The sequence below is a fragment of the Blennius ocellaris genome (genome assembly GCF_963422515.1).
Source record: "Blennius ocellaris genome assembly, chromosome: 3".
In the NCBI taxonomy this organism is placed as follows: Eukaryota; Metazoa; Chordata; class Actinopteri; order Blenniiformes; family Blenniidae; genus Blennius; species Blennius ocellaris.
The window spans coordinates 11,115,512-11,143,375 of record NC_137652.1 but is presented as its reverse complement, the minus strand read 5'-3'; the positions used below and the strand labels follow the sequence as shown (position 1 = coordinate 11,143,375).

Below are 27,864 nucleotides of genomic sequence, written 5' to 3'. Positions count from 1 at the left end.
TAATAGAAGACTTCTATATTAATGTTGTGGCGAGCAAGTGACAAAGAAATATAACAGTTAAGATTCATTCACAAATAATGCTGCTGAATGCTATCAGTGTTATTTTTTTTTCTACAAATAAAACAGCCCAAAAACAATTAATGAGTAACTCTTCTGTTCTAGTGTGGTATCTGTGATGGAGAGAGTGATCAGAGGTGTTGATTCAGGAGATGGCTGCTTTTTTTCAGGCTCCTCCTCAATTCCCTCCTCTGTTTTAAGTCTTATGATAAAAATATATTATATGCTAAACAGGTGAACATTTGCTGAAGACTCATTGGGCACACCCTCAGAGTCCTTTAAAATTGCTTTAACCACAGATTCCAATGAAGAAGTAGAACTTGTTCACCACCAAGACCCGAAGTACATCTGTCATGAACAACCTAAAGCATTTTCAGTGTTCAGGATTTATCTTTGTTTGTCTCCTATTCAGCACCTCGGCGTAAAAGATGTCGTGTTAAGCCCCTGCCATATTGTTGAAGGTAACTCAAGCGTACGAGAATGACACTGACTGACATTGAAAAGCCTTCAGTAAATTTAGTAAACCTTCACTTTCCTACCTGTATAAATGCATCAATTCCTATATTGAAACATGTTTTCTTTGATTCAGCATGAACAATGGTCCAGAGTGGAGTTAAATCATCTTTACTCTTCCAATCGCTTCCTTTTTGTAGCTTTGAGACACATAGCTCCTATAGTTTTGACAAGTTATTTCACAATTTAACCTTTAAACATAAAAGCATTTTTAAATGGCATTTTATAGGGTTGTCATTAACTGACTGTCTGGTAGTGTTTATAAAATTGAACCATGTCAGAAAGGGTCATCGGAGTTCAATCTAGCCAGTGAAGGTTAAAAAAAAAGAAGAAAGAAAAACATGTTATTTTAACAGCCAGTAAAGCCAAACATCATCTACTCTGTTGATGCACATTCAGTTAGGCAAAAAGGTCTAAATTATGTTATTGTCATCTTTACATGTCAGTGTAGCAGTCCTGTGGCAGTGTTTATCAGTCAACCACTGGCTATTGGAGAGAGAATGCAAATTAAGTTGAGGTTCACTCTGAATCCAAAACAGAGAGGCTGATTTTGAAAGACAAATATGCAATTACACTATACAGCAAGAACACCCCTGGGAGGGCAGCTGTGAATATGCACCTAATGGCAGCCCCCTCAACCTGCTGCCTGTAACAGTGGAAATAACCTTAAACGTTACCAGATGGCCCCCAACTGGTCATAAGGTGGCCCATTTCCGAAAAAAGTGGTTGATGACAGCAGCATAGTTTAATGAGTTTGTCATATGAAGGAGCATTTTCAAGGTGGAAGAGTAAAGAGTTTGCATTATTTACAGTGGAAATATTGAGACTCTGCTCTCCGAAGAGCCATAGGTGCAGCTGTGTTAAATTCCCAGTGCTTAATTACACCGATCCTAAATGAATTGGACTCAGAATTTATAGTTTGGCTTTGCTGTGTAAGAAAAGCCCCTACGACACATTTGGTTGCAAGGTTCACATGAATTGGCATACCGGAACAAAAGTTATGTCTGTTCTTTAATGAAGTAATTAGCTAAAGTCATTGCACCAAAGCCTTGTGCTGATTGCAAATTTGACTTTGTCTGGTCATTGGGTCCCTTTGACTTGTCGCGGTTCATTTATCATTTGGATGAATATCATCTGCCAGAAATTGTGCCAATGTATTACCCGTATAATTTGAAACACAATAATACCCTTTTGTTCAACGCTCATCAGTCAAAGATGAATGGGCGATGCCACTAATACTCCTCATTCAAAACATTTGTCTTCATAAAAGCAATAAAGTGGCAAATGAAATGTTTACAGTGATCTTGTTCACCTTAATGTCACCACGGCTCTGCTTCAGGAAGTGATGCCAGTCAACATTGTCGAGAAGACATGAAAAAAGAATATATATATATATATATATATATATATATATATATATATATATATATATATATATATATATATATATATATATATATATATATATATATATATATATATATATATATATTTGCACACGCACTACATTAGGTGTCATTTATTAACAGTCTACACGTATTTTACAAGATAGAGGAAGGCTATTAGCCATCTTGATGGAGCCTTTAAAAAACCAGCTATACTCTTAACTCTGTCAGCCAGTGCCATGATTGGCTTTCACATCTTAACACATCCTTGTTCTCACCTGAGAAAAAAACCAAATAATCAAAAAAATCACACACACATAATTTAAAAGCAGAGAATCCACTGTGACATTTCCACAGGCACATTTAGACAGCTGAAGACACAAATACAAACCAGCGATTAGTCCATCTGATGCATCAGGGCTCTTTGAAGGTTGCATCTGTTGGATTTATGACATAAATCAAGAAGAAAAAAATTTACTAACAATTTCTACAAAATACATGGAAGTGCAAAATTATGTGATGCTAGTAAAATCACTCAGCTACTTAATTTTCTTTTGTTTTTGTCTTTGAGCATGACTTCCTCATTGCAGTTATTTACAAGGAGCATCAGTTCTTTATCTTGTCAACACTTAGAATGATGGAGGAGTTAGCTTTTTTTCCCCTCCCCCTGAGCTGTGACGTTTGTATTTGCTCATCATACTTTACATGAGTATTATACAGAATGAGTAATTATTGAGTCTTATAAATCATCCTTACTGCTCATTTTTTTTTTCATTTCTTCTCCCCTAGCCCATCCCCCAATTTAAAGGTTGAGGCATTAAGGACTGACAACCGCTGACCTTTCCCACTGCGTGCATCTATTATCCAACAGCACTAATCATGCTTTTCTTGTTCCTTAGATAGATGTGAGAAGGCAGAGGGATGTGATGTGGAGAAATGTCAAGGTCTTGCTGTGTTCACATTTGGTCTGAGATTGGACTTTGGTGTTATAGATCCTTTGGATCAACTAAAAATCTGGTTCTATGTGAAATATAATGACATTTTTCAAGTGTATCCAAGACCTGGGACTAAGGTAACATAAATAATCTAAATAACTAAATTGAAGAGTAAGAATTGTTTTTAAAGGCTCAAACAAACAATCCCAGCTTTGATATTTATTTTTGTATTTTGAACTATTTCAGGTGAAAAGGAGTGTTACAAATTTGATTGACGTTTTTAGTAACCAGTCATGGTATGCAGGGGCTTTTCTAGACACCCTGGGGGTCCAAGGCAAGAAGGAGGCCCCAGAATAATGATGAAGGAAGTCCAGGAAGGCAGATCAGTGAAGAAATACTTTAAGTAATTAACATATAAGATAAATATTGTAAACATTACACACAATATCTAAATGTCAGAAAAACAAACACAACTAAAATGTGCACACATTTTATGTATGATGAAAATACAACTCAGCAAAAAAACAACAAAAAAAACAAGGGATTGAAGTGGAAAGTAAGCACTGTGACAAAGTCCACTTGTAGTGCAATTTCTTTTCTTAAAACTGCTGCTTGTGGGCCTTGGCTTCTGCAAATTCAGCCTCAATATATTCCATATCGAAGGACCTCTGAACATCTCTCTCTTTCAGTGTTGAAGATCGTCTCTGTTGGTGGATAGATTCACCCCCCCCAACCTGATGATTGGTGGTGCCTGATGATTCATCATCCATTTGAAATAATGTACCAAGGAGATAATTTAATGTGAAAATACTTGTTAGTTCTTTCTCACAGATTAAGAGATGAATATGTGGACAAAAACAGGGACAATGTAATGTTTTCATGGCATGTGATCTTGATGACGATGAGCTGACGTCTGCCTGTGAAAACAAACAAAACATACTGCTGCTACCTTGAGAAGCAGACACTTCTGATCCTGGGACCACTGCATCATAATACACACATGCTTTATGGTCCAATGTTTCGAAATTGTGGGCCTGTTTTTTGACAGTGTCATTTAGGATTTCACTGGCCATTGAACTGTAAGTTGTTGCGAGTGCAGCAATTGCTGTCTGAGTCGAGGCACTTTGTCATGGATGCCAGTGCTTGATAGAAACTGTTGAGCAGGAAAATCTCACTCTGCCCCTTTAGTGAGACGTTGGCAGGTCCCGCTAACAAGACACAAAGTGAGTGTGTCGATATGAATATTCCCTGATAATTTCTGATAAAGGTGATGACGTATTTGTGATACCTGATTTAGACCGCGACCCAATGTCATGCCACCAATAAGTATACCATTCTTTACAGTACAGTGGGTTAAACGTTTCAATTCCTCTGAAACAGTTTTTAAATAGCTTCTGTTGCACGGGGACTGTGGAACGTACAGATAGATTAAAAAAAACAACCCAGAGGTCCATTTTCATAATTATGTTTTGGTGCCAAGCCCGACTGCTTGGCTAGCACTCCTACAAAGGGATGGTGGGAGGGGGAGAGGGAGAGAGAAAGGAAAGAAAAATCAATACTAACAGCCCTAATTTCCATCCATTCATTCATTAAGTCATTCATTCATTCATTTATTTGTTTGTTTGTTTTCTGTTTGTTTGAATGGGTTGGTGGGCAGTGTCTGGCCCATGTGGCTGCAATTGGACAGATGTTGCAAGATGAACAAACGACAATACTAGTGACCTGGCAGACACAGCTCTGACTGTATAGGTGGTTCTGACCACCATCACCCACCCCTGAGTGCTCAGAGCAAAATGAGATCAGTGTATCCAGCCTTTTGCTCCTGAAACACAGCGAAACGGCGAGACACCGAGGCCAATAGGAAGTGTGAGCGAATAGTTGCCCTCTGCCTGAGGCAAAGTGAGTCAGTCATTTGTTCCTCTCTCCATCCTTTCTTTAATGCCCTGTCATTCACAGCAATGTGAACAAGATAATCCAATATCCCGGACTCCGAACAGAAGCTGGGCAGCACGGCACTCGTCTACAGCATGTGCGGACACATGATTTGATTTGTTTATATTGCTTTCAATTACCTCTCTGTGTCCCTTGTTGAGCTCAATAAAATTTTATATGGTGGATATTTATCTCTAGGCGCCCATTCTGTCGTCCTATGGCCTTCTTAATTTAGGCATTGAAATTTCAACGTGCATAAATCACGTTGCATCCTCCGTGCATGCGGTCACTGAAGACACTGCTGGTCTTTGACAACTTGAAAGAGGTGAACGAGCAAAGTAGTGACTGCTGCAAGCAGGTTGCTGGCATCTTGTTTTATATTACATCAGGTACCTCCACTCTCCTACTCTGCCTCTGTGTGTCTTTGCGTCTGCAGCCATGTGCGTGTGTCTGTACTTGCCTCAACAGTGTTGTCATCCACCCCCGCTGTTGTCTCATGTACGACTCTAGCCTCACCCTACGAGCAGCGCCGGTTCACCTCCCCGGGAGCCCGCAGAACATTATCATATTTATCGAGAAGCCAGCCATGGTATTAGCAGGAATGCCCAAACCTCAGCTGCGGCTCCAGGAAAAACGGCCGCTGTAAATCACACTGTCAGCCTTTCATGCAAGCTCAGTCATGGTTGTCAAGGAGACCGTGATGTGATTGTGAAGGCTGGTCTGTTTTGTGCACGAATTGTCTGTAGCCTTTTATTCGAAATCAAATTCTCAGAAAAGAAAAGTGAAGAAAAGAAAGGAAAAGAAAAGAAAGAGGAAAATATAAGTCTGTATTTTTGTGTGCACTTGTAAAATCATGTGGCTTCTAAATCTTTTTGTTTTCCTTTTTGACAACTAAAAAGCTCTCCCATCAGTTACTGGTTTTAGTTGGAAAAATAAGAGTTTTCAAACAAAGCTTTCTAAAGCCACTCAAAATACATAAGGCTCCTTAAACAATCACATTCCTTTCATGATCTTGATTCACTCCATTTTTTTTTTCAACGTTGTTGAAGTTAGGGCTGCTCAGAAGTGGTCCAAAGCATGGGGCTTTTAAGTTTCTGAGAAAAAATTACTGAAATTTGAAATCCAATCAGTTTTAAGATGGAAACGCACAAGCCAGAAGGAAAACGTGGAAACACTACCCAGAGGACCACGTTTTTGTTGCCGTTTTAAAAATAGCTGAAAAATATTAAACTAAATAAGTAGATTTGTAGCCATGAGGCCGGTGTTTTTGAAAACTCCATTCAGCGTTCTTAATGAGATTCAACTACAACATTATTGACGGAATCCAACTGCATGTTAGACAATCTGTATTTGATAGATTTGCTTGTTGTGGCAATGCTTCGTTGCAATAAATCACACACTGGTGGAAAGTTTGTTAATTTAATTTCTTAATGGTACTACATTTGTATGGAATGTGTCTTTGTAGGATGATCCAACGCTGCATGTGTCATATCTGAATACAGTTTGCGCTTGACACTTGTTTGATGGATTGGATGATTAAAGAAACAAAAGCAAGATTCATTGCAAAGAAGCACTGCTAGACATGTAATCATCTGCTGTGCAGCACAGATTTAGATATTACTTTCCAAATGTTGTTGTTGTAATTCTTTATTTCATTCAAAAATAAAAAATAAAAATTAATAAAATAAACAGTCTTCATATCAAAATTTCCAGTTCACATTTTGAATGATTTTAATTAATTTTAAATTCCAGTTAAAATCTAATCCAATGCTTATTATTCTGAAAAATTAAATGATGTTATAAGGACAATTATCTATTTTAAGATGACCACAGAAATGGGATATAGTTAAGATTAAAGAAGATTTCTGGAAGTTTGTTTTTCTGATGAAAAAGAATGGCTTGATCATTGAGCAGTATTGATCATGACATGAAAGTTCTCAAAACATTAATGTAAAACATATGTATGAATGTTCATCTAAAAAAAAAAACACACCAAGGAGAAACTGAACACAGTAGCACTCCATTAAAAGTAGAGCTATCAGCGCTATCAGCCTCGGCACCTACGGCACCGAGGAGCAGCATTAAGTACATTACAGGGTTATTAATGTTGAAGTTATTTTTTCAGTGAAAGGAACCCATGACACATAACTATAATTAGTGTGGAACAGGATGGACTGTCTCGTGTTTTCTCCACTGTGGTCCCTCAGTCACATGCACCTGTGCATGTTCTTGTTGTAAAGGTTCACTTGGAGGGGGAATTGGACAAATGTTCACGGTAAACCCAGGTCACTGTTTTTGCGGGATTCATTGACCGTATGGAATTGTGTCACTGATCTCTCATGTTGCCTTCAAAATGGGTCTTTGTGAATGTGCTCATTGTAGTTGGTTAAATCTTAGCCAAAGATAATTGGGGAGGTAGCAGTTCCTTGAGTAATAAAGAAGAATCAAAGCAATTCTTAGCAAGTGGACGTATTTTAAAGGGACGATATGTAATATGGTGACACAGTGGTGTAGCAGTTTGACCTCCTGCTCCACAACACCATCTGTGGTGTGGCGGTTTTCTCTAGGCAATCTTGTTTCTTCTCACAGACCAGACACAGGTCCTTGAGGTTGACTGCCGACCCTAAATTGCCCATAGGTGTGAATATTTAGTGTGTTTGGTTATCTCAGTGCTCTCCTTGATTTGCCCAAACTGAGTCCTGCTTTCACCCATAATTAGTTTGCTTCAGCTCGCGTGTTCTGCAACTTTGGGTTTGGTTGAAGTATATTGAGAGATGGATGGACTGTCTTTATAAAAATGTTTAATTACATGCCAAAACACATTATTTGAGAGCTGCTTTGTCCAGTCCAGATACAATATCTATTCCTTCAAATCATGTGACTCATTGCGTCAACCCTCACACTGCCCTGTGTCGCTGCATAGAGTTGCCAACCGCTTTATAATTATTATCATTGAGAGTATCAGTCAATGTTCTTATCCAATGTGTCCACATATTTGCATATGAAATGGATGTGAGGTCATCTTCAACTACTCCTTTCCAGTGGAGAAATGGGTCCTTCTGCATCTAGTGCCCAGATGCAATATTAGACTTATTGTTCTCTATATTTGCTGTATAAAATAAAAGCACCATCAGCATATCATTTTGCATAATGCTTCTATATGTTTGATTTAATGGTGTTGGTGTTTTTTTATTTTCAGCTCTTAAAACTAAAATGCAACATAATGTATCTTTATTTTCTTTACGAAGAAAATAAAAAATATATATATTCAGTTGAGACGAAATAGCAGTCAATAAATCATCTGAATAACCAGTCAGACAGCATTAACAATTTGACCCGGTCAATAAGTTTTGCTATACAAGATTTGCCAAAAAGATAGTGGTATGAGTCAGTCAAAGAAGCCACTGGAGGAATACTAAAACGAATATAGGCTGAAGACTGAAGCTCTTGGCAATTGCCCAATGGTGTAGTCTGCGTCATATGCAGGTGTATACCATTTGCTTTCCAACAATGGCAAAGGATTGTTATTACAACTAAAACAATGTGCTCGGACACAATCTCATATACTCATGTGAACATTGGCAGGGTGACCAGCTCTCACATATTATCCGGGAGACAAATGTCTTCAGATGTTTCCTCGTCACCAAACTTATATCACAGCTTTAGACAATAGATGCAGGTTTAAGCCTCAGTATGGTCATAAACATCTTTCTCTCAATCTGGTTTACAGCACTGTAAATACAATCTAAAATGTGCCACAACTCAAACTTTGGACTGACTGACTGAATTAACTCACCACAGTTATGTCAGGCGGCACAGTGACATGAATGATATATGACATTGTACACCTTTTGAATTTTTTTTTTTACTATTTTGATGAACCTCAACAGAAAAACAAACATGGTTCCAACTGTCTTTTTAATCCACCAGCAGGGACACTTTCCCGATTGTTCACTTTTAGGTGACATTGACTATTCTGCTCAAGTATTACACAGCTAATTTTGTCACACATATTTTTGAGAATCAGTATTCAAAAGCCACGCTCTCTGTCTTCACGTATGTGGTTGCGCTTGTGGGAGAAGCTGCGTTTGTATGTGAAACCAGGGGCCTGCAAATAATTTGTGGAGGAAGGTGGGAAGGGTTCTGTCCAAGTCAGCCACATATTAGTGAACTTGTCACTTAGTAAACAGAGGCTTAAGCTCATTTCCATTCTGAGTTAGGAAGTGTGGAGAACTCCTAAGTGCATTAGTCACTTGCAATTTAGGTCCACTTTGTCTTTTAGTTGAAGGTGTGGAGGGAGGGTAGCCGAGGGTGAAAAGCAACAACAATCTGTAATCACTCAGATCGTGTTGTATCTTCAGCCTGTTAACTGACAAAAGACAGTTATATACTCCAGTTTCCTCCAATTGTCCAATTTAGGGCTCAAGCCATGAATCCTCAGTTGGCTATAAAAGGGATATGGAAAATGAATTGTAGTATGTATTATTTTAATTGTTTTGTTCCTAATTTTTTATGTCACTGCCCCTGATCAAACCTGTATAAACACACTCCAGGGGTGCCCAAACTCGGTCCTGGAGGGCCGGTGTCCTGCATGTTTTAGTTCTCTCCCTGCCTCAGCAGACCTGAATCTAATGATGATGTCATTACCAAGGCCAATAATGACCCTTTCATTGCAATCAGCTGTGCTGCAACTGGGAGCGAGCTAAACCATTCAGGACTCTGGCACTCCAGGACCGAGTTTGGGCACTCCTGCTCTAGTCAGTCAGTTACTGAACAATTTTCTGTCTTCCTTAATCTTCAACGCTGTGTTTCGATGTTGCTCAGAAAATTAGAGGAACAAGGTCGGGTACAGAGCGGAGGCCACATCATCATGCTGGAAAATCTACTGCTTTTGTTCTAGATATTTCACACGTTTCGTGTTTAATATGCTGTGAGTTCTGACATTCCCTTTGATGTTGCTGTGAGCCCCGTGGGCATTCTTCTCGAGGCAATAAGCACTTCACTCTTTAATAGGGATTGATTTTCAAAGGCGTGGTTTCTCGTCAGTCGCAGCAGGCCGTCGACTCCCGTTTCTCGATATTCCCCGTAGATCTGAACCTAGTGCAACCTCGACAGCTTGTATTGCCTGATGTCATGCACTGTAACCTGTTTCTGTCACCTCTGGTCCATACAGTGTGTGTACAGTCATCACCGCTGGGAGCCGACGGCTTGTGACTAAAACAAATAGAAGCACTCCTGCATGGGCAGCCCTGTAATTGTTTCACAGTCTGCATACTGTATTCCCCCGTCGCTTGTTCTGCTCCATCTATGTTGACAGGCTGATTTATTTGCAGTGTGTGTATGTGTGCGTGCGTGTGTGTGTGAGTGTGTGTGTGAGGGAGAGAGAGTGAAATAGATTCAAATACAACACTTTGGTATTTTCAAAGGAACCCCGTACCAAACCTGTCCTCTCCACAGGTAAACAGCCTCATAGTACTTTTAATAGAAAAAAGTGCTTCTGTCTGACATCACATACAGTATCTTAAAAACATCGTTTCCACTGATTGCTTTTTTGCCAGTGCCATTTTTTTCTATGGCAAGTCCACTTCCTGCTTCTTATCCTGGCAACGTTGTTATGCAATGCACCTTGGCTATCACCGACTCTATCAGTACTTATTGAGAGTTAGTAAATGGAGAGGTCATTTCGGTGGTATAGTACAATTTAAAGCTGCACTGACTGTCCTTTTTCATCTTTATTGGAGAATGTCACATACACAAAGAATGAGAACTAATAAAGGAAATTAATGTAAACAGTGCTGGCAACAATGCAGTAGGACGTGCATGTGTGTGAGTATGCCCATGTACAATTATTTTCTTTTTTAGTGATAGAAAGGGGAATCATTTTAATATATTCATAATAATAGCGCCAACAAAAATAATTACAAGTATGACTCTCTGAATTGATTTTATTCACCATAGGTTTATATTTAATGTCATAACGTTATTCAAAATAGTGTTATAACAGAATGAATTACATAATCAAATCAAATCAAATCAGCAATTAATCAAAAAATCACTACTTTGCAAATCAGAGCAAGCATAAACACAAGGAATATGTTAATGACGCATCAGTAACGGAGCATCAGTCTGTTTAATAGTTTTTTTAATTTGTTTTCTACTTATGTGTTCACTTTCTGTGAGAAGCAAGGACATACTTCTGGCTCATACTCTGTTACTCTTTAAAAAGTTTTTTTTAATATAAATGTCAAAAACATTTCAATACAAGATATTTTTCAAAGCTCTTTGTCAAAGAGTGGTTCACATTACTTCAGGGGCGTCAGATTTGGAAGGATTGTGTGATGAACTCATACAGTGGTGTACCATTGTAGGTGTTTTTTTTATGGCTGAAATTGCAAATAACAGTTGAGATGTTATTTAATGTGTGACAGTTGCCTCTTCCTTCCTGACGATAGAGGTGGAGTCCTCTGTAATCCCTCCTCTCCCTAAAACGCTGAAAAAAATGTACACTATCAGAGCTATTTCCAGTTACTCAGTTCCATTTAGGTGATTTAGATAGCGTACATGAGAATGCCCATCTCCAAGTGCCATGGAAACCTTCATCAAATTAGAATTGAAGTGATTATCCGGGGCAGAGCAAGAGGACAAAATCGATAGTTCTTTGTTCGAGGCTAAAATGAAGAATGGGCAAGGGATTGCTCTCCCTCTCTCTCTCTCTCTCTCTCTCTGTCTCTCTCTCTCTCTCTCTCTCCCTCTCTCTCTCTCTCTCCCTCTCTCCCTCTCTCCCTCTCTCTCTCTCTCTCTCTCTCTCTCTCTCTCTCTCTCTCTCTCTCTCTCTCATACGCCTCTCTGAATTCCGTATTCTGTTCCAACATCCTTGACCGTATCAGCAATAGGCTTGCAGCATGTAGTCTCAAACCGTCTGTCTCAGTTTTCCCCTCGCCTGGATATATATATATATATATATATATATATATATATATATATATATATATATATATATATATATATATATATATATATATATATAAAAGAAAACAAAGAAGAAGAAAGAAAACCTCAAAGGAAAAGCACTTCCTCAGATAATTGCAATTAGTAGTTTTGCCTACATTTTGCAGTTTTGGCCGTGGCCTTGCTCTCTACGCTGGGTACGAGAGAGTGGGAGTGTGCCTGTTGGGCTTGTTTGCAGCCTCCAAGATGGCCTCTGACCTGCTGCCTCACATGGGCTCCTCTGCAGCAGGCAAAGGGTCAAGCTGGACCACACGTAGGAAACCATGTGAGATTAAGCTCAGTTGTATTTTAATACGGAAAGAAAATTGCTGAATAAGAATGGTGCATTAACTTTTTGGCTACTTTTTAAAACTCTGTAGAAACAGAAAGGATGGATCTTTGTCACACAATGTGTTTCATAAAGGTGGGCATATAGAAGAAATGAAACAAATTGTTCAACTTGCTAATTCCCTTCAGTTAGGAACCAAGATTTACAAAGATTACAAGGAAACTGTATGTGAACTTGAAATACAATGCCGTAATTTACCTCTTCCTTTCCCCTTTCCAACTCATGTCGCTCAATTTTACTTTTCAAAGATTAGGAGAGAATTGCAGAAATGACACAACATGATAAAGGTGCCAGGAATCCCTTTGCACCGTTTACAATAAGACTGAGCAGTAAGTAAATGCTGGAGACTCAAATTATGCTTTGTGCAGTTCTCAAACATAACCTCTGTGAACAGCCACTCACATTTATGTGGAAAGCCGGCTCTCAATCACATTCTGTCTTTCTCTTTCTCAGAGACACACTTTAAACACATACGCACCCTGCTCCACGGAAAGGACTGTAATCCATCAATGCGCTCATTGCTGTCATGAGTAAAGAGACAGCTCTAAGCAAGAGTCCTCTAACACAAATTTGATTTACCTCAATTTACCTCAAACAGTGACATATGAGCGCTACAAGTGCTAACACAGAGTGGCACCTTTTGCTGCCAATAGGCATGTGTCTGTTTAGTTCAGTTTCAAAACCAGGGCTCGTGCAGAAATTGGATTTGTTCAGCAATGGTCTTGGATTACAAAGAGTTCAACATTATTGAAATTAACTGCTCAAGACGGGGATAAATCTGATGACTTGACGTGAGACCGTTGCAGACGATCTGTCTGTATTCCCATTGCGATGGTTTAAAATGTTTTGTATTTCTTCCAATGTTTTCCCAGTCCATAAAGTGTATTGGCTTTATAGACTTTATACAGACAACAAACCAATCTTCATATGCACACACATGTAATCAGTTTACAACTATTTCTGAGGCATTTTCTGTCCCAGTATCTCCAAAATGTGCTTGAAGAACAGTAGAGAAATCCACTTGGATAACATGCTGCAATATAGAAGGGAAGCTCAAATTATCTCATCAATATTACGAAAGAAAGTCATAAATCAAGCAAAGGGTTGTTTCATACAATAATAAAAAAAAAAAAAAAAAACATCTGGCACCTTAATTACACAATAATGCACGTCTTTGCACCACCAAGCCCCGTAATGATTCACATCCACGCTAGAAATGTCAACGTAATGAGTTCAGCTTTCTATATACATATTGTGTGAACCCGGCCATTCTGAATGTGAATACATCCAATTATCTTAAAATGCAGCTGAACATTGCACTTCAATCTGTGTAGTGTCACTCAGCTTTGTCACACAGATTCTCAACACATGTGCTGTTTGTACCGATGGTACTAATTGAGAGAGCTGCATCGTTGTGCAACCGTGAAATAAAAGAAGACATTCCCATGGAAGAACAAACATCTACAGCATGCCATGTTCAAATCTCAGTCTTAAGAAGAAATTCAATCTCACTCATACTTCAAGAGGGCTTCATTATTTGTGTTAGTGAGCACAATCACATAAGTAAACATCAAACAGAAGTTGGCTGTTAAGAAGCACTAAAATATAAGTATAACATCTACAAAATCCTAAGGATGAATTAATTTTGAAGCCTCAACTGTGGGTAAAATAAGATGTAAGCCAGACTAATATTAAATAATAGTCCCAAATGTTTGGAGTAAAATGTTCTCTCTTAACAACATTAACAACAAAAAATGCACAAATTAATAATAATAAGATACAAACTTTAAAATAGGAAGATGAAAACAGAATAAAAATAAATAAAGACAAGCCTTCAAGATAAAAGCACTGTCCAGATTGATTGATTGATTGTTTTGTTTGAATATAGCAGCAAACAGGAAAGTCTGTTAAAGAAAGAAAAAGAAAAGAACTTTGCGTTTGACCCGTCTTGCAGATTTCTGGGAGCTTGCTTCTTCTTAAAAACTAAAAGCAGCTTCTGCACGTTTGATTCAGCAGAACAGAAAGTACGTCCAATTCAAGCAACGTAAGGAGTCAAAGTGGTACATGACATGACACAACACGACACGACACGACATGACATGACATCAGAAATGTATTGTAGACCTATCCCTTATAGATCCTTTATATGCCAGTAGAAGTTCATTGAAGTTCATCCTCTGAGTGACACAAAGTCGGCGAAAAGAAATGAGGACTGGAATGTTGTGGTCTATTTTTTTCTTTTGGTTTTTTTTCTTGTGTCTGTGTAAGGACTCAAACCTCAACCGAGACATTTGGAGAGACGTTCTTCAGCTCCTGCCTGAGAATGAGTGAGCTTCTTGAAGGGTTTATATATTCCAATCAAAACTTAAACCTTAGGGTTTTCTTTCTTTTGTTTATGTTTTTTATTTCATCATATTCTTTTTTTATTAGTTCTTTATTATTTCTCCATGTTGTTTATTTATATCATTGGTTTCACTGTAGCTTCGTCATTTTATTTCAACAAATTTCTTTGGCTTTTTAAAGGTGCTTATAACCCTATTCTAATTAATTTATTTTAATGATCAGTCTGAGTCTCCTTCAATTCATCCTTGTCCTGTATTTACTGTTTCATCTCATTACCAGCTTGTTATCCTTGAAGCCCTTAAAGAACCGCGAAGCACTTTTATATTTATTCCTAAATGCAACATGAATGCAATGTGTTGATGAAGCTATGTCAACATCAACAACCTACAAGACAGTATCTAAAATTATACAAATAAATGTATTATTAATAAGAAGAAGAAGAAGAAGAAGAAGAATCATCACACATTTCTAACATGGACTATCTTAAACAAAGTTGCCAGTTATTAAAAGTTATTGTCCAATGGGGAAAAAGGATACATTTTTTCTTTAATTCTACAATAAAATCTAAATGAATTTAGGTCACCGGAGAGTTACACCAAATTTTCATCCCACAATTTCTCCCCAAAGTTGAGATGAAGTGTCGATGTGAACGCAGGATCTTTCATGCTTTCACTGCATTCACAGTAAGAAACGAATGTTGGAGTACATCAGAGTCTGAGCACATTGCAGAATTGCCTACGTTGTTTGTCCCACACCAACAAATTTCTTTGCACAGATAGCAATAGAGAGATGCATGAAATTATGATGGGTAATAACAGTACCCATGCGTGTATTGAAATCCATGGCTGTGATTATTCGTTCTATCCATACAGGCTGTGGGGAGATCAAGAAAAGTAGTCCTAGTGGGAAAGTGCTGGAAAATTTCAATATAAGAAGGTTGGGAGGAAATCCGTCTTCCTCGTTCTGTGCAAAATTGCATTCTAACCCTCAGCTGAACCTGATATGAGTCACAATTACACAAATCAAGTGGGCATGTCTCAGAGTTACAGTCTTTTTACCACAATTTCCCCCTGTGTTTCAGTGTTGCTTCACTCCGCCTGCTGTAGAGGGAATAGTAGACCAACACAAGCTGCACACGTTATACTTAAAAGATGTCATTTTGGGGGAAAAAAAGATTTGATTGGTCAAACAAAGATTGCTGCTCCCTTATTACCTTCAGCTAAACCCGGCAATGCATTTTTGCACAGAATGTGTCAACTGTGCTTCCCATATCCTAAATTGGAACTGGTTTAGAGTAGAATGTACTGTTTAGTACAGGCAAGAGGAGCATTCTTAACAACCAAACCCTTGGAAAAAAAAAAACTGCAACAATTTCTCTTCTGAACATTCTGTCAGTTCAGGCGAAGGGAAAAGTTTTGTGTTCACGACCTTCAGGGATAAGAAATGTTTCTATGTTCAGGTGTTAAAATCTCTACTTTTCTGTTTTCTTGCCTCATTCAGGTGGCGAACCTGGCTTGCTCCATCTCCAACAATGAAGAAGGCGTGAAGCTGGTGCGAATGGCTGCCACCCAAATTGACAGCCTATGTCCACAGGTGAGGACTTTAAAATAAAAAATCCCTTTCACCTCATAATCAAGCACTCAGTACACAAGTGGTAATTACAAACACCTCTAAATGTATCTCCAAGGAATAACGTCAGAATGTTTTCAGAAATTCAGATTTGTAAGAATCGTGGTTGGAAGCTTTGTTGGATGTGCCATGAATAATGTGGTTGACCTTGTAGCACTGTTTTTCAGAAAGCAAGCAAAGGAGGATGTTGATATCGATCTATTGTTTTGCAAGGTTCACATTAGGCCTCATCCACATGGGAGCCAATATAGCAACAAGAATGAGATGTTGAGGAGTTGTCGGGACGCAGGATTTAGGATTCAGTGTCTATTGGGCAGGTTCCACCATTCACACCTGCTGAGACCCCCTAAGTTGGGAAGAATCGTCTCCTGATACCTCTTGGCAAAGCTTAACACAGATTAAAACATATAATAGGTCAAGTTTTTAACTTGGTACAGAGAGAGGTACAGAGAGACATGGGAACAAAGAGAGATATTTCCATCTGTTCTGAGTCAAGTTAACCTGCGTTCACGCACACACACACACACACACACACACACACACACACACACACACACACACACACACACACACACACACACACACACACAGTGACTTGCCCTACTCGCATGCATCACCGTGTCTCTTTTCCTACAACAGATTAGTTTAATTGAAACATTGTCTGAGGAGCTAAAGAGCAATAAGTGATGATGACAACAACAACAACAACAAGTCGTGGGACTTGTGGTTTAAGTACTCATGCCAGCTGTCATGGTGATATGATTAATGCTGCCTGTTCTTAAGGACTGAAGTCGGTTGATGTGAGGAGTCTCAGCAGGATATTATGAACCAAAAAAGCAACAAGAGGTTAAAAAAAAATTATACTGTGACTCAACTCGCCTATGTGAAAAAAAAAAAAAAAAAGAAGCAAGTTCTAATTTTGATTTTCCTCATTTTATATTCTTATAACATGGTCTGACTTTTCTGAGGCTGACTTGTCTGACTTGTCTTTAGGCTGGCAAAAAAAATGCACGCTTTTAAGCTAGCATAAGTCACTGACAGTCTATTTTTTTTCTTCTGTGTCAGAGCAGAGGTGGGACTGTTAAATTGATTTGGTTTCATGGTCTTGGTTATTACCTAGGAATACTTTCAGTGGAACCAGCTACTAACAGGCCCGGCTGACTGTCTTCAAGGCCAACGACATGAAAGAACACAGGCCCCTGCTGAATCCTAATGAGCTGGGCTGTCGTGGTCCCGCTGCCCTGCCGCTCACCTCACCCTACGTATATGGATAGGCGACATCCATTTAACACGATCAACCATGGACTGAGCTCCCTGCTCTCATTTAGGTTAGCAAATAGATTCAGACTGGGGAATTAACCAGACTCAAACAACTTTATTAATCCCAATTAAGGCAGTTCAGTTCTGCATCCTCCCCATCTTATCCAGCATTAATAATCTGTCTATTGCACAGCTCCCAAGATTCAACAGCCTGATGGTTAAAGGACCATATTATTGTTTTACTTCAGCATAGCCTGAATAAGGGGTCCTCGATCTTTCAAAGCCAAGAACTAATTAAAGAATATTAGGTAGTGAGAGTCTTTTCGTTACAAATATTCATTTATTTTAAAAGAATGTTGTTTGTACCTACTACTATTTTTTGTCAAATAGAGGCTCAATCACAAGGTCACCGCAGACAACCAGGTCAAACCTTTATTTTGAGTCCTCCATCTGAGAACATTTCCCGAATAAGATTGAAAAACATTTGTTTCCTCTTATGTATAAGCAACACTGCAATGTTGTCCAGGCCTCAAATGCTGTAGCTCCCTTCCCTGCATCACGGACCTCTGTTCTTTTCTATGAAGTATTAAGTTATATGCAAGAGCCACACATCTTCACTTGGGGGTTACGATCTTTCATTAAGATGGAAATAGAAATTTTAATTTGAATTAGTCCCACAAGCTGTTACCATAAATACGATTGGAGCATCAAAAATGTACTAATGCACAGCTTAAAATGAGTCCTAAATTATAGCTTTTTGTCTGCTTTTAGCATAATATGATCGTCTTTGCCTCAAAGTCACACTTGTTTTTTTTCTTTTTTTTTTATTTCTTTTCTTAAAAAAAGCTATGTTCTGTACATGTGTATGAGCACAACTTGCACCACATCATAAAAAGGATTTTCAGCTGTGCACAAATGGGTCGAGAGCTCACATTCAAACAGTAGCATGCATGGCATGTGCTCACTGTGTAACCTCCTGCAGGTCATTAATGCTGCCCTCACTCTGGCTGCCCGCCCCCAAAGTAAAGTGGCCCAGGACAACATGGATGTGTTCAAGGATCAGTGGGAGAAGCAAGTGCGCATCCTCACCGAGGCCGTGGACGACATTACTTCTGTGGATGATTTCCTGTCTGTGTCAGGTATGAGACAAATAAACCGGATGCGAGGAGTAATGTGTGTCAGGTTGATTGTCTCTTTGTTGATTCTTGGTAATAATTGTTTTGCTGTTGGAAAGTGTCATTATTTGCCTTTTAGATTATGTCATAACCCTAAGGAACAAGAAGAATGATCAGATTCCTTTGTCATCGTTTTATCTCGAAATGAATAGCAGTTTTTTTTTAATCATTTATGAACAAAGCTCACATGTTCACCTCTGCTGCTCCTATAAATGTATGTTTCTCTCAAATAGGGCAGCTTTTGAAATATCAATAAGTTGAAGTTCTAATGGTAGAGAAAACATAGTTATGACAACAACAACAACAACAAAAAAACTACCAGACACAAATGTCTTCATTTTGTCTTCAAACTTTGGTAGTGAAATGAGCCTCATCCACCTCATATTGACTCGGCACAGTAAAAAGTTGTACTTCGTGATATGTTGGCTTCTAACCTCAGTTTGAAAGCGTTTGTCTGTGGCAGCTTGATTTGGAAAGCAAAATCAAAATTTGGATAACAATAAATAAGAGATCAAAACATTTGAATAAGAAATACTGAATAATTCAGCAGTTCCACAGTGAAGTTAGGAATAAAAAAACAAAAGAAATGATGGTTTTTCACATGGGTGTTGATGTTTTCTTTATTCTCTTTGCTTGTTATTTTGAGTGTTTCACAATATGCCCTGTTAATTATTTGCAAATGTATTAGAATTTAATTAAGAAGATGACTTACTAATTATACTCTCTTATTCTGCATAACAAAATAAGACGAGGGGAAAATGTTTTGTTTGGATCACCAAGTTATTTTAAGCTTTTCTTAAGGTCATTTTTGGACCATTGGTAAATTTTTCATTATGTTCTCTCCAAGAAACAGATGAGTTGTTTCCACTGAATTTCAATTGTCGGACAGCTCATTCGCATTCAGGGAGAGAAATGAATCCTTGGATTCAATTCCTCTAGTTATCAGCTCAAAATGAAAAAATACAATTTTAATTGACAAAAACAATCTATTCTTTTGAGAGGACTCCAAATAATAAACAATCATTATTTTATTTTACCAACAACCGAATGTCCAGGGTCTCTTTAAACCCATTCACTGTCATTCTTTTTTCTCTTTCCTTAGAGAACCACATCCTTGAAGATGTCAACAAATGTGTAATTGCTCTGCAAGAGGGAGATGTGGACACTCTTGACCGAACCGCTGGAGCAATCCGAGGTCGAGCTGCTCGTGTGGTCCACATCATTAATGCTGAGATGGAGAACTACGAGCCGGGGGTCTACACTGAGCGCGTGCTGGAGTCCATCAAGCTCCTGTCTGAGACTGGTTAGTGCACGAGGCACCACAGTATAATGTATCACTTTTATTACACATGACATGCATGGGCACGATTAACACAGTATCCTTCACCCTTGTACTGAGCCTTGCATCAAACATTTAGCAACAAGCTTTTTGGCACCTGAAGCTACTTTCATGAAGACCACACACACGCACGCACGCACGCGCGCGCGCGCGCACGCACGCACGCACGCACGCACGCACGCACGCACGCACGCACGCACGCACGCACACACGCACACACACACACACACACACACACACACACACACACACACACACACACACACACACACACACACACACACTTACATTAACTTGGCCGGTGACTTACAGACAGACCTAAACAGCCTGATCTCTGAGTCTCCTGCAGTTTAGATTAGTGTTTTGGCTCTCACACCAATACTGGACACCACCTGTTCACTCTTCTACTGCCACTCTTCCCTCTCTTTTTATTTTTTGCCGAGGTATATTCCAGGAAGTCAGAATTTATCTCTGCAGCAGACCGGACACAAGATGAACGCATTTCTTATTTCCCACCTGGAGAGAAGATGGTTTTGACTGACTGAATACTTTTAATATGTAATTTTGGTTTGGCATGAAATCAGTGAAAATGATTAACTTCTAGAGTTGTGTTTATTTGGAAGGGTTCAGGGTGTTAATTACATGACATTAGCTTGGCGTTAAATGGATGTGGCCATCCAGTGTGTTGCTGGTGTGTTAGTATTATCAGCCACATACACTACATGAATATTATATGCCCCTTATTTTTGTGTCTGTACTTTTTATTTAACTTTGTGTTGTGTTGTTCAAAGTACTACCACGGTAATATTTTCACATGAAGTTCACTTTTTCTCTCTCTCTGTTTAACATTTTCAAATGTTCTATGACTCATCTTGCACTCGAGGGCATTCACTAACACCCGTAGCAGTTAATATAAATGCATATGCATGTGTGGTGGTATCTCCGCTGCACAGCGAGTCCTGCTTCACACATTGAACTGGTGATGGGGGGGCAACTGAAAATGTCAATCAGATCTTGAGCAGACTCCCAAGTGTTTTTACAGGAATGTGTAAATATACAGTCACTCATTGAAACATTGTTTCATGGGGTATTTTTTGCAAATATAACATTCAGGCCCAAAGGAAATCAAAAGTCCTCCACTTAGACTTGAATTTTACAAGCTATTTAAGCATGCTTGCATGTTGATGATGACAATAGGGGCAACAAGGCTACTACAGGCCACGAGGATATCAGTTTAACAAGCACTGAGTCATCTGTCTCACTGCTTTGCCTCAACAAATGTGGCAAGTCCCTGAGTCCCTTAAGCGGTGGCTTGGGTCTTATTCTGCTTACACACTTCATTATATACAGGAGGCATCTGTGACGGTGAGTACGTACAGGAGATGTTAACATGAGCAGGCTGGTTAAGTCGTGTTGGGTTGAGCACTACATGTTTTAGACCATGATTCTGTACACCTACAGTCAGCCCAGAGGGGGATGGCATGTATCAGCGTGAAGCTGAACTTTCAGTCACACACTGACTGAGTGCATTTCTAACACAGCCACTGCTCATAGACTAAATATTGATGTTCAAGTTCAAATGGTGACGGTGCAATTTAGTGAAGTGATGAAGACCTGATGCTAAACACGTCAATGCATGACTCCATGGAACAGACATCTAGGTTGGTTGTTTGCAAACAATTTAATATGGCAATTTTAGACAAAATAATGCAATAATTGGTCATAAATTGAGGAGCAACCGTATTGTAGACCTCTAAATTAAATTTGTGCAACGATTTACTGCAGTACAATGTTGGAGACACGCTGGGTAGTAGACACACCACTGACACTCACCTCTTACTTCTGTAATTTGACAGCCCTGTGAAATCGTTACAAAGAAAATTCACAGAAAGAAGGTGTTTCATTAGGAGTAATAGAGGAAAGGCCAGTATAGGATTTCTTGCTTTGGTTGGTAATTGGTGCATATCCAGTTAGAATAATAAAGGAAAGCCCCTGGTATGCAGTCTTTTCCCAGCATGTCACACACCACTCACATGGGCAATTTACAGTCACCCGTTACCTTAAATGCACATTTGTGAACAGTGGGGGGAAACAAGAGGACCTTGGAAAAAAAACATGCTTGGGAAGAACATGTAAATTCCATACAAGAAACAGCCCAACCAAACTTCAGTGGATATTCTCACTGTGAGGGGAAGGTACTGCCCAGTGCCCCACTGTGCTGCCCCTGTTCCTATCCAATTTATTTCATGCAATGATGAGCAAAACAGGTTCCTTAATGTTTAATGCATGTGGCAGGAATTTATCCACCCGACTGAGCTAACCAGCCTTTGCATTTTCTTTCAGTCTGGCATTGACTTTTAGGTGTGTCATGCAATACAACCGACAGCCTTTTTTCATGCCCTATATGTCAAGGGAAGATATGCAATATGAGAATACGTCTATGAAATGGCCTAAGAAACACCTGAAAAAGCTCAACACTTGTTAATGTGGTCGGCTGTCCTTAACATGCATTTCAGCTTGTGACCTACTGATGTTGGTGTAACATCATGGAGCATTTATTCAGCTGTTGCTCACATTAATATGACAGATGGAAATATTATTATATCCAGCTAACCTGTGATAAAAAGAAGAGGTCCTGTGTGGCATTATAAATTTCTTCTTTGATTCAGAAAGCGTGGTATTACATAAATGTAACATGTAGAGTACCAATATTGATCTTTTTACATGAGAATGGCTCTTAGGTGTGGGAAGTATCAATATTTTTGCATCGATTTGCTCTGTTTACCCACTATCATTATGGTAGAACAACATTAATATTCAGTGTTGGTCATCAAATACTACATTGTGATGTATTCTACAGAATATATATAGACTACCATTCAAGACAAACAAACCAGTAGTGTTGATTTACTCAAATAAACCTTTCTTTTGAAATCAAAACAACATAACTATACACACAGACACTTAGACAAGCATATGCACTTCTATTCTTTCACTCAATTACCAAGTAGCAGGTTGGCCATTCATTTGTGTATCAAGTCAATGCATCACTCATAATCCATTAGTACTGCTCTCGTTCCAGACTGCATCCCTGAGTACAGGGGAGTCAATTCATTTAAATTCACATGCAGTCCAGTTTGATCTTGAGTGGGCAAGACCAGTAAGATAATAGTGACCCTTAAATATAAATGTTGTCTTTGTTTTACTGCAAATGAGTCCAACTGTTTGTTTGTTTTTTTAAACTAAATTTTTACAAACCCTGACAGGGTTTTACAATTTATAGAGAAATAAATGGATTCTGTACTCAACATGAAGCTATTTAAAAAAAAAAAAAAAAAGATTTGTGGTGCAAAATACAGTAAAATGTCCTAAAGCATATCTTCAATATTATAATTTTTTGGGTTGTTGAATATGATCTGAATACTACGAGCAGTTGGGTAACTCTCTGATCCATCTGATCAAATCAGATCAATCAAAGTATTGTTGTTTAATACATCAATTTAAAATTGACAGTTTATGCATTATTTGTCATTTTTGGAAATTGATTGGACACTCTGGGAGGAAAGTTTCAGCTCTTGGATGATTGTTTGACAACCCTGCCCCAGTTTAACCAGCTGTTTGAAAAACACCAGCCACCCACATACCACAGGAACAATTTAACAGGAAGAACAGACATGATCAAAGACAACATAAGAATGCCAAAAAGCAACATGGAATTCTGTGTTTAATGAGGCATGTGACAGGTCATCTGCAACTATATTATCAATGCTCTTAATATGTCTAAGTTGTGGGGTTACGGGAAGAAAGCCCACCTCATCATCCTTTGGTTGAGGCTCGACAGAGACTTCAAAGGTCATAGTTTGTGGTCAGTATAAACATCCAGCTTTGAGGTCCCACAATGACATGAACCTGAAAATGTTGCAGATCCCAGACAATGTTTATTTTTCAACCATATGAAATTACTTTAAATATATGTTTTAAGAAGCTGCTGAATTACTGAATAAGGTTAAAGTACTTAACTCTCGTGTAACGTTGAGCAAGTTTGGGCTTGAAATGTACACGTTTTCACTCCAAATGTGTCATTTTCCCCCTAGTCACTCAGGTTTTCTCACACAGTCCAGAGACATGCATTTGAGGTCAACTTGGTGGCTTTATATTATGTTTGTCCTGTGATGGACTGGTGACGTGTCCAGGCTATGTCCTGCTTTTGTTCAGCCCCACGACCATAAGTTTCATAAAGCTGGAAAGAAGATGGATAGTTGCCTCCAAATGAAATATTGGAACTATACACTTAATTTTACTGTAAAGCTTTTTCTTGATTGTTTTAATCTCTTAGAAGGTATTATATGATTGTGTGTTGCGTTCAGGTCTCTGAAAACAGAGTAAGTGAACTGTTGTTTTTATTTTCTTTACAAATCCCCTCAAAGAAAATTCTCACCACATGCAGATACAAAATCTCCCATCATGAAAAGTGTACCATACAAAAATAGAAGATGAAAGGAAAGACGTAATTTAGCAATTACCTGTCCACAAGAATAAAATCCGGCCCCAGTCCTTCTTTTGCATTAACCCCCCCCTACACTTTTTCACCACAAACCCTTCCCTCCCTGCTCTCTATCTCTCCCATTAGAGCCCATTTAGCGAGGCGCTATATCTATTGTTTCGCTCGTTACTTTCATCTGCCAGGATAATTGAGAGACACAATCAGCTCCCCTCCCCGCTAACTGATAAATCACAAACAGCATTAGGTGAGTCACGTGGGTTCACACAGCCATCTGTCTGAGCTCCTCTTCTCGTGCTCAACTCTGCCATCATAGGCTACTTACAGTCGTGGTTATATGGTATCTTAAGTACATTCTGTTCTGTTATTGCATAATTCAGTTTAATTGATTAGGGTAATTAATTGATGAAGTAGAGTGGCAATATCTCATGGACACTTAAGGTCAATTTCGTATGACCATACCCTTGTCACATGCCGCGACTCCATAATTGTGCCGGTGTTCTATTAATCCTCTGCCGAGCGAGGAACTTGTTTCAGGAGTCAGCAGGATCCAGAAGCATTATGTCAGCATTACTGCGAACAACAAATAGGGGAACTGTTGATGTTGCAACATCAGATCGATTGCCCGCTGATTTTTATTTATCATGTATTTGCTTTTCTTAAGGGGCTAACATCACAATGTGAAGCCAACAGCTCACTACCTGAAGTTTTTATGCTGAAAATAGATTCAACAGATTGGAGGTTTTTCTCACCTGCTGAACTGGATAACGCTGTACTGAAACAACAAAATTACAATTTTGGTGGGCTGTAATGTACTGAAGTTGATGGTTCTTCATTTTTATTCTTCCATTTTTCAGAAAGGTATCACATTTTTTTTTGTTCATAATGGCTGTTGAAGTTTAGCTGGATGACGGTTTACATGCTAAACTCTCTAATAGTATGCATAGCTGGTAAAGTTCAAACAAAGCCACAAGCTATCTCAATTGATTACTCCAACCATTCACTCATAGAGATAATGTACTAAACCTCTCACTTGTACCAGAGCATGTGTGACCTGCTGTTGACATGAACTCCTCACATTTTTGTAGTGTGATTATATTTAGTTTAAATGATGAGCAAAAATCTTGGGAGTCACAGTGTGATCGTGAACCTGGAATTTAGTTTTCATATCTTGTTGACAAGAAAAACAGTAACAACAGGGCTGACCTTTATTTGGCAGACCTGCTGATATGCATCGTCAACAGTAATTACCCCCCGAACATTTAAAACATGTGCTATCTGCGGGACATATATTAGTGTGTGTGCATGCCTGTGTGCGTGCGTGTTAATTTAATCCAGCGTTTAAATGCACAGCATTTGTTAATGGGAGCAGTCTCATAATTTATTAAATACTGGGTAAAGGACAGAATTTATGCCAGATTTTAGATGCCCAAAGAGACGTAGTTAAAAGTTTACGAGATAATTTACATGTATATTTATCAGACACCTTGCACCAAGGTAGAAATGACAACATAAGTCACTTTGGTAAGTTCCTGAAAGGAATAGTGTAAGTTGCAGAGGTTTCTATTGACTATGTAGGAAATCTGACACTGGTTATCACTTTGATTCAGGATATAATCTGAATATCAGAATATCAATGAAGCTTAATTTAGTCAGTAAATTGTATCTGCATCTCAGCTTGCCAAAGGGGAAAGTGGTTAAAGTTAGTTGATCAGCAAATTGTATGTACATAGGTTGCCCAGAAGTGTTGCTAAAATGCAGAAGTTGTTGCATTCTTTCTATCAAAATGACTGTTATGGTGGTTTTTGCATTTGTATTGTTGAACTGCTTTTTTTTAATGGTGTGCTGACCATTGGTGCAAGGGAGGTGCAATTGTGGAAGTGTGAAAGTTTGCGGTCTCTGTATGCATCCACACAAATTGGTGCAGTTCGATTAAAGTCCAAGTGAAGTCTAAGAACATCATGGACAATATGGCGACAACCACTGCAACCACAGCATATGACATACTTAAGAACTGCAATAAATCCCATTTTTATCCAACTTATATGCCGCTTTTTCAATTTGGGGGTTATAGAAGGCTGCAACCAATCCAATTCAATACTATGGTCATTTTTAAAGTTACTAATTAACCTTCAAATGCATGTTTTGAACTATGGGAAACCATAGTACTCAGAGAAAGCCTACAAACCAATGGAGAGATCATGCAAACTTCAAGTGATGTCTTTTTAATAGCTTAGTTGTAGCTTTTGCATTTTTAATTATGTCTATTGCCTTTGGGGTGTGGTTATAGCAATTGTGCGTCTTCTTTTGCGCATGTTTTTGGTGACTGAAACTACATGTTCATATCATTATAACTTTTATGCATGTCTATATGTGCATTATTTTAGCAAACTAAACTACCGTAAGTGAGTTTGTGATTTTGCTAGTCATTAATTTCATTCATGAGATACCATAAACTACAATGCTTGTATAAGCAAACTCCATTCTTTCATCCACAGGTTCTTCACAGATTACCTTGCTTGTAGCAGGAAACCTCGCACAACATTGATAGTAGCTGGTTATATAACATGTCTCACTTAATCCTAAGGTCAAGGCAAAGACAGTAAACTCCACATAGATGAAACAGACATCCAGTGTTGTCCGTGGCCTCCGCTTTAAGTGCTAATTAAGACGTTAAAGGGGGGAAACCAGCATCTATGTTAGACCCGTGTTTCATTGAGTCCATATTCTCTTTGATGAAGAGCTGTTGTGTTTTCCCTTCCTGTTTCTCTCTTAGTGGTAGTTGGCTTTTTAAGGGCTACCATGCACATCTGATCTGGACCATAAAGCACTTATTGATCCTTGTTAACTTTTGCCTCCCTCTCCCCTTGGTCCTCACAGACCCAATGTCTATGGATTTGAACACAGTCAAGAAGAAATCTATAGCTGGAGGAAAGATGATTAAGTGTAGCTGAACAAAGGAAACGGATATAGGACCACACACTTTTTAGAGGGTACTGGGTCCAATTAGCTTGACTCCACCAAAAAAAAATCAATAACTGTCACCCAGGATTTCACTAAGCGATGTGAGCGCGGATTTTAGTGGAATTCATTGATGTAGTCCCCTTTTTTTCCCATTTTCTCAACGGGGCGCATGTGTAAAACATTTATGTATGGCCTCAGTCTGTGTGAGTGCAAACGTGTGTGTGTGTGAGAGAGAGAGAGAGAGAGAGAGAGATTTGGTTGTTTGTGTTTCTGTTTCATTGCCCTGTGTTTATGCCCACGGCCATTCATGCCAATCGCAAACACTCATTGCATGTCCCTCTGACACCTGTCATGCTGACAATTCGCTCATCTCAGTCGCCTGCCCTTTGACCTTGTCTCATTTTCCCCGTCCCTCTCTCATATTGAGTGTGGTCCGATTTATGACCAGGCCAAATGCAGGCTGCCAAGGCACACAACTCTTCTGTGTATAGCTTA

The 27,864-nt window shown here is 38.8% G+C and overlaps 1 protein-coding gene across 1 annotated transcript in view; it reads left to right on the top strand.

The window, feature by feature from the left end:
• Nucleotides 1-27,864, top strand: part of ctnna2 (catenin (cadherin-associated protein), alpha 2) — a 353,855-nt gene that overhangs the window by 290,269 nt on the left and 35,722 nt on the right. Inside the window, exons 10-12 of the mRNA XM_080518161.1 lie at nucleotides 16,002-16,094; nucleotides 18,373-18,529; nucleotides 19,668-19,868. Of these exons, the coding sequence (XP_080374287.1) occupies nucleotides 16,002-16,094; nucleotides 18,373-18,529; nucleotides 19,668-19,868 (451 nt within the window). The remainder of the gene's footprint in view (nucleotides 1-16,001; nucleotides 16,095-18,372; nucleotides 18,530-19,667; nucleotides 19,869-27,864) is intronic.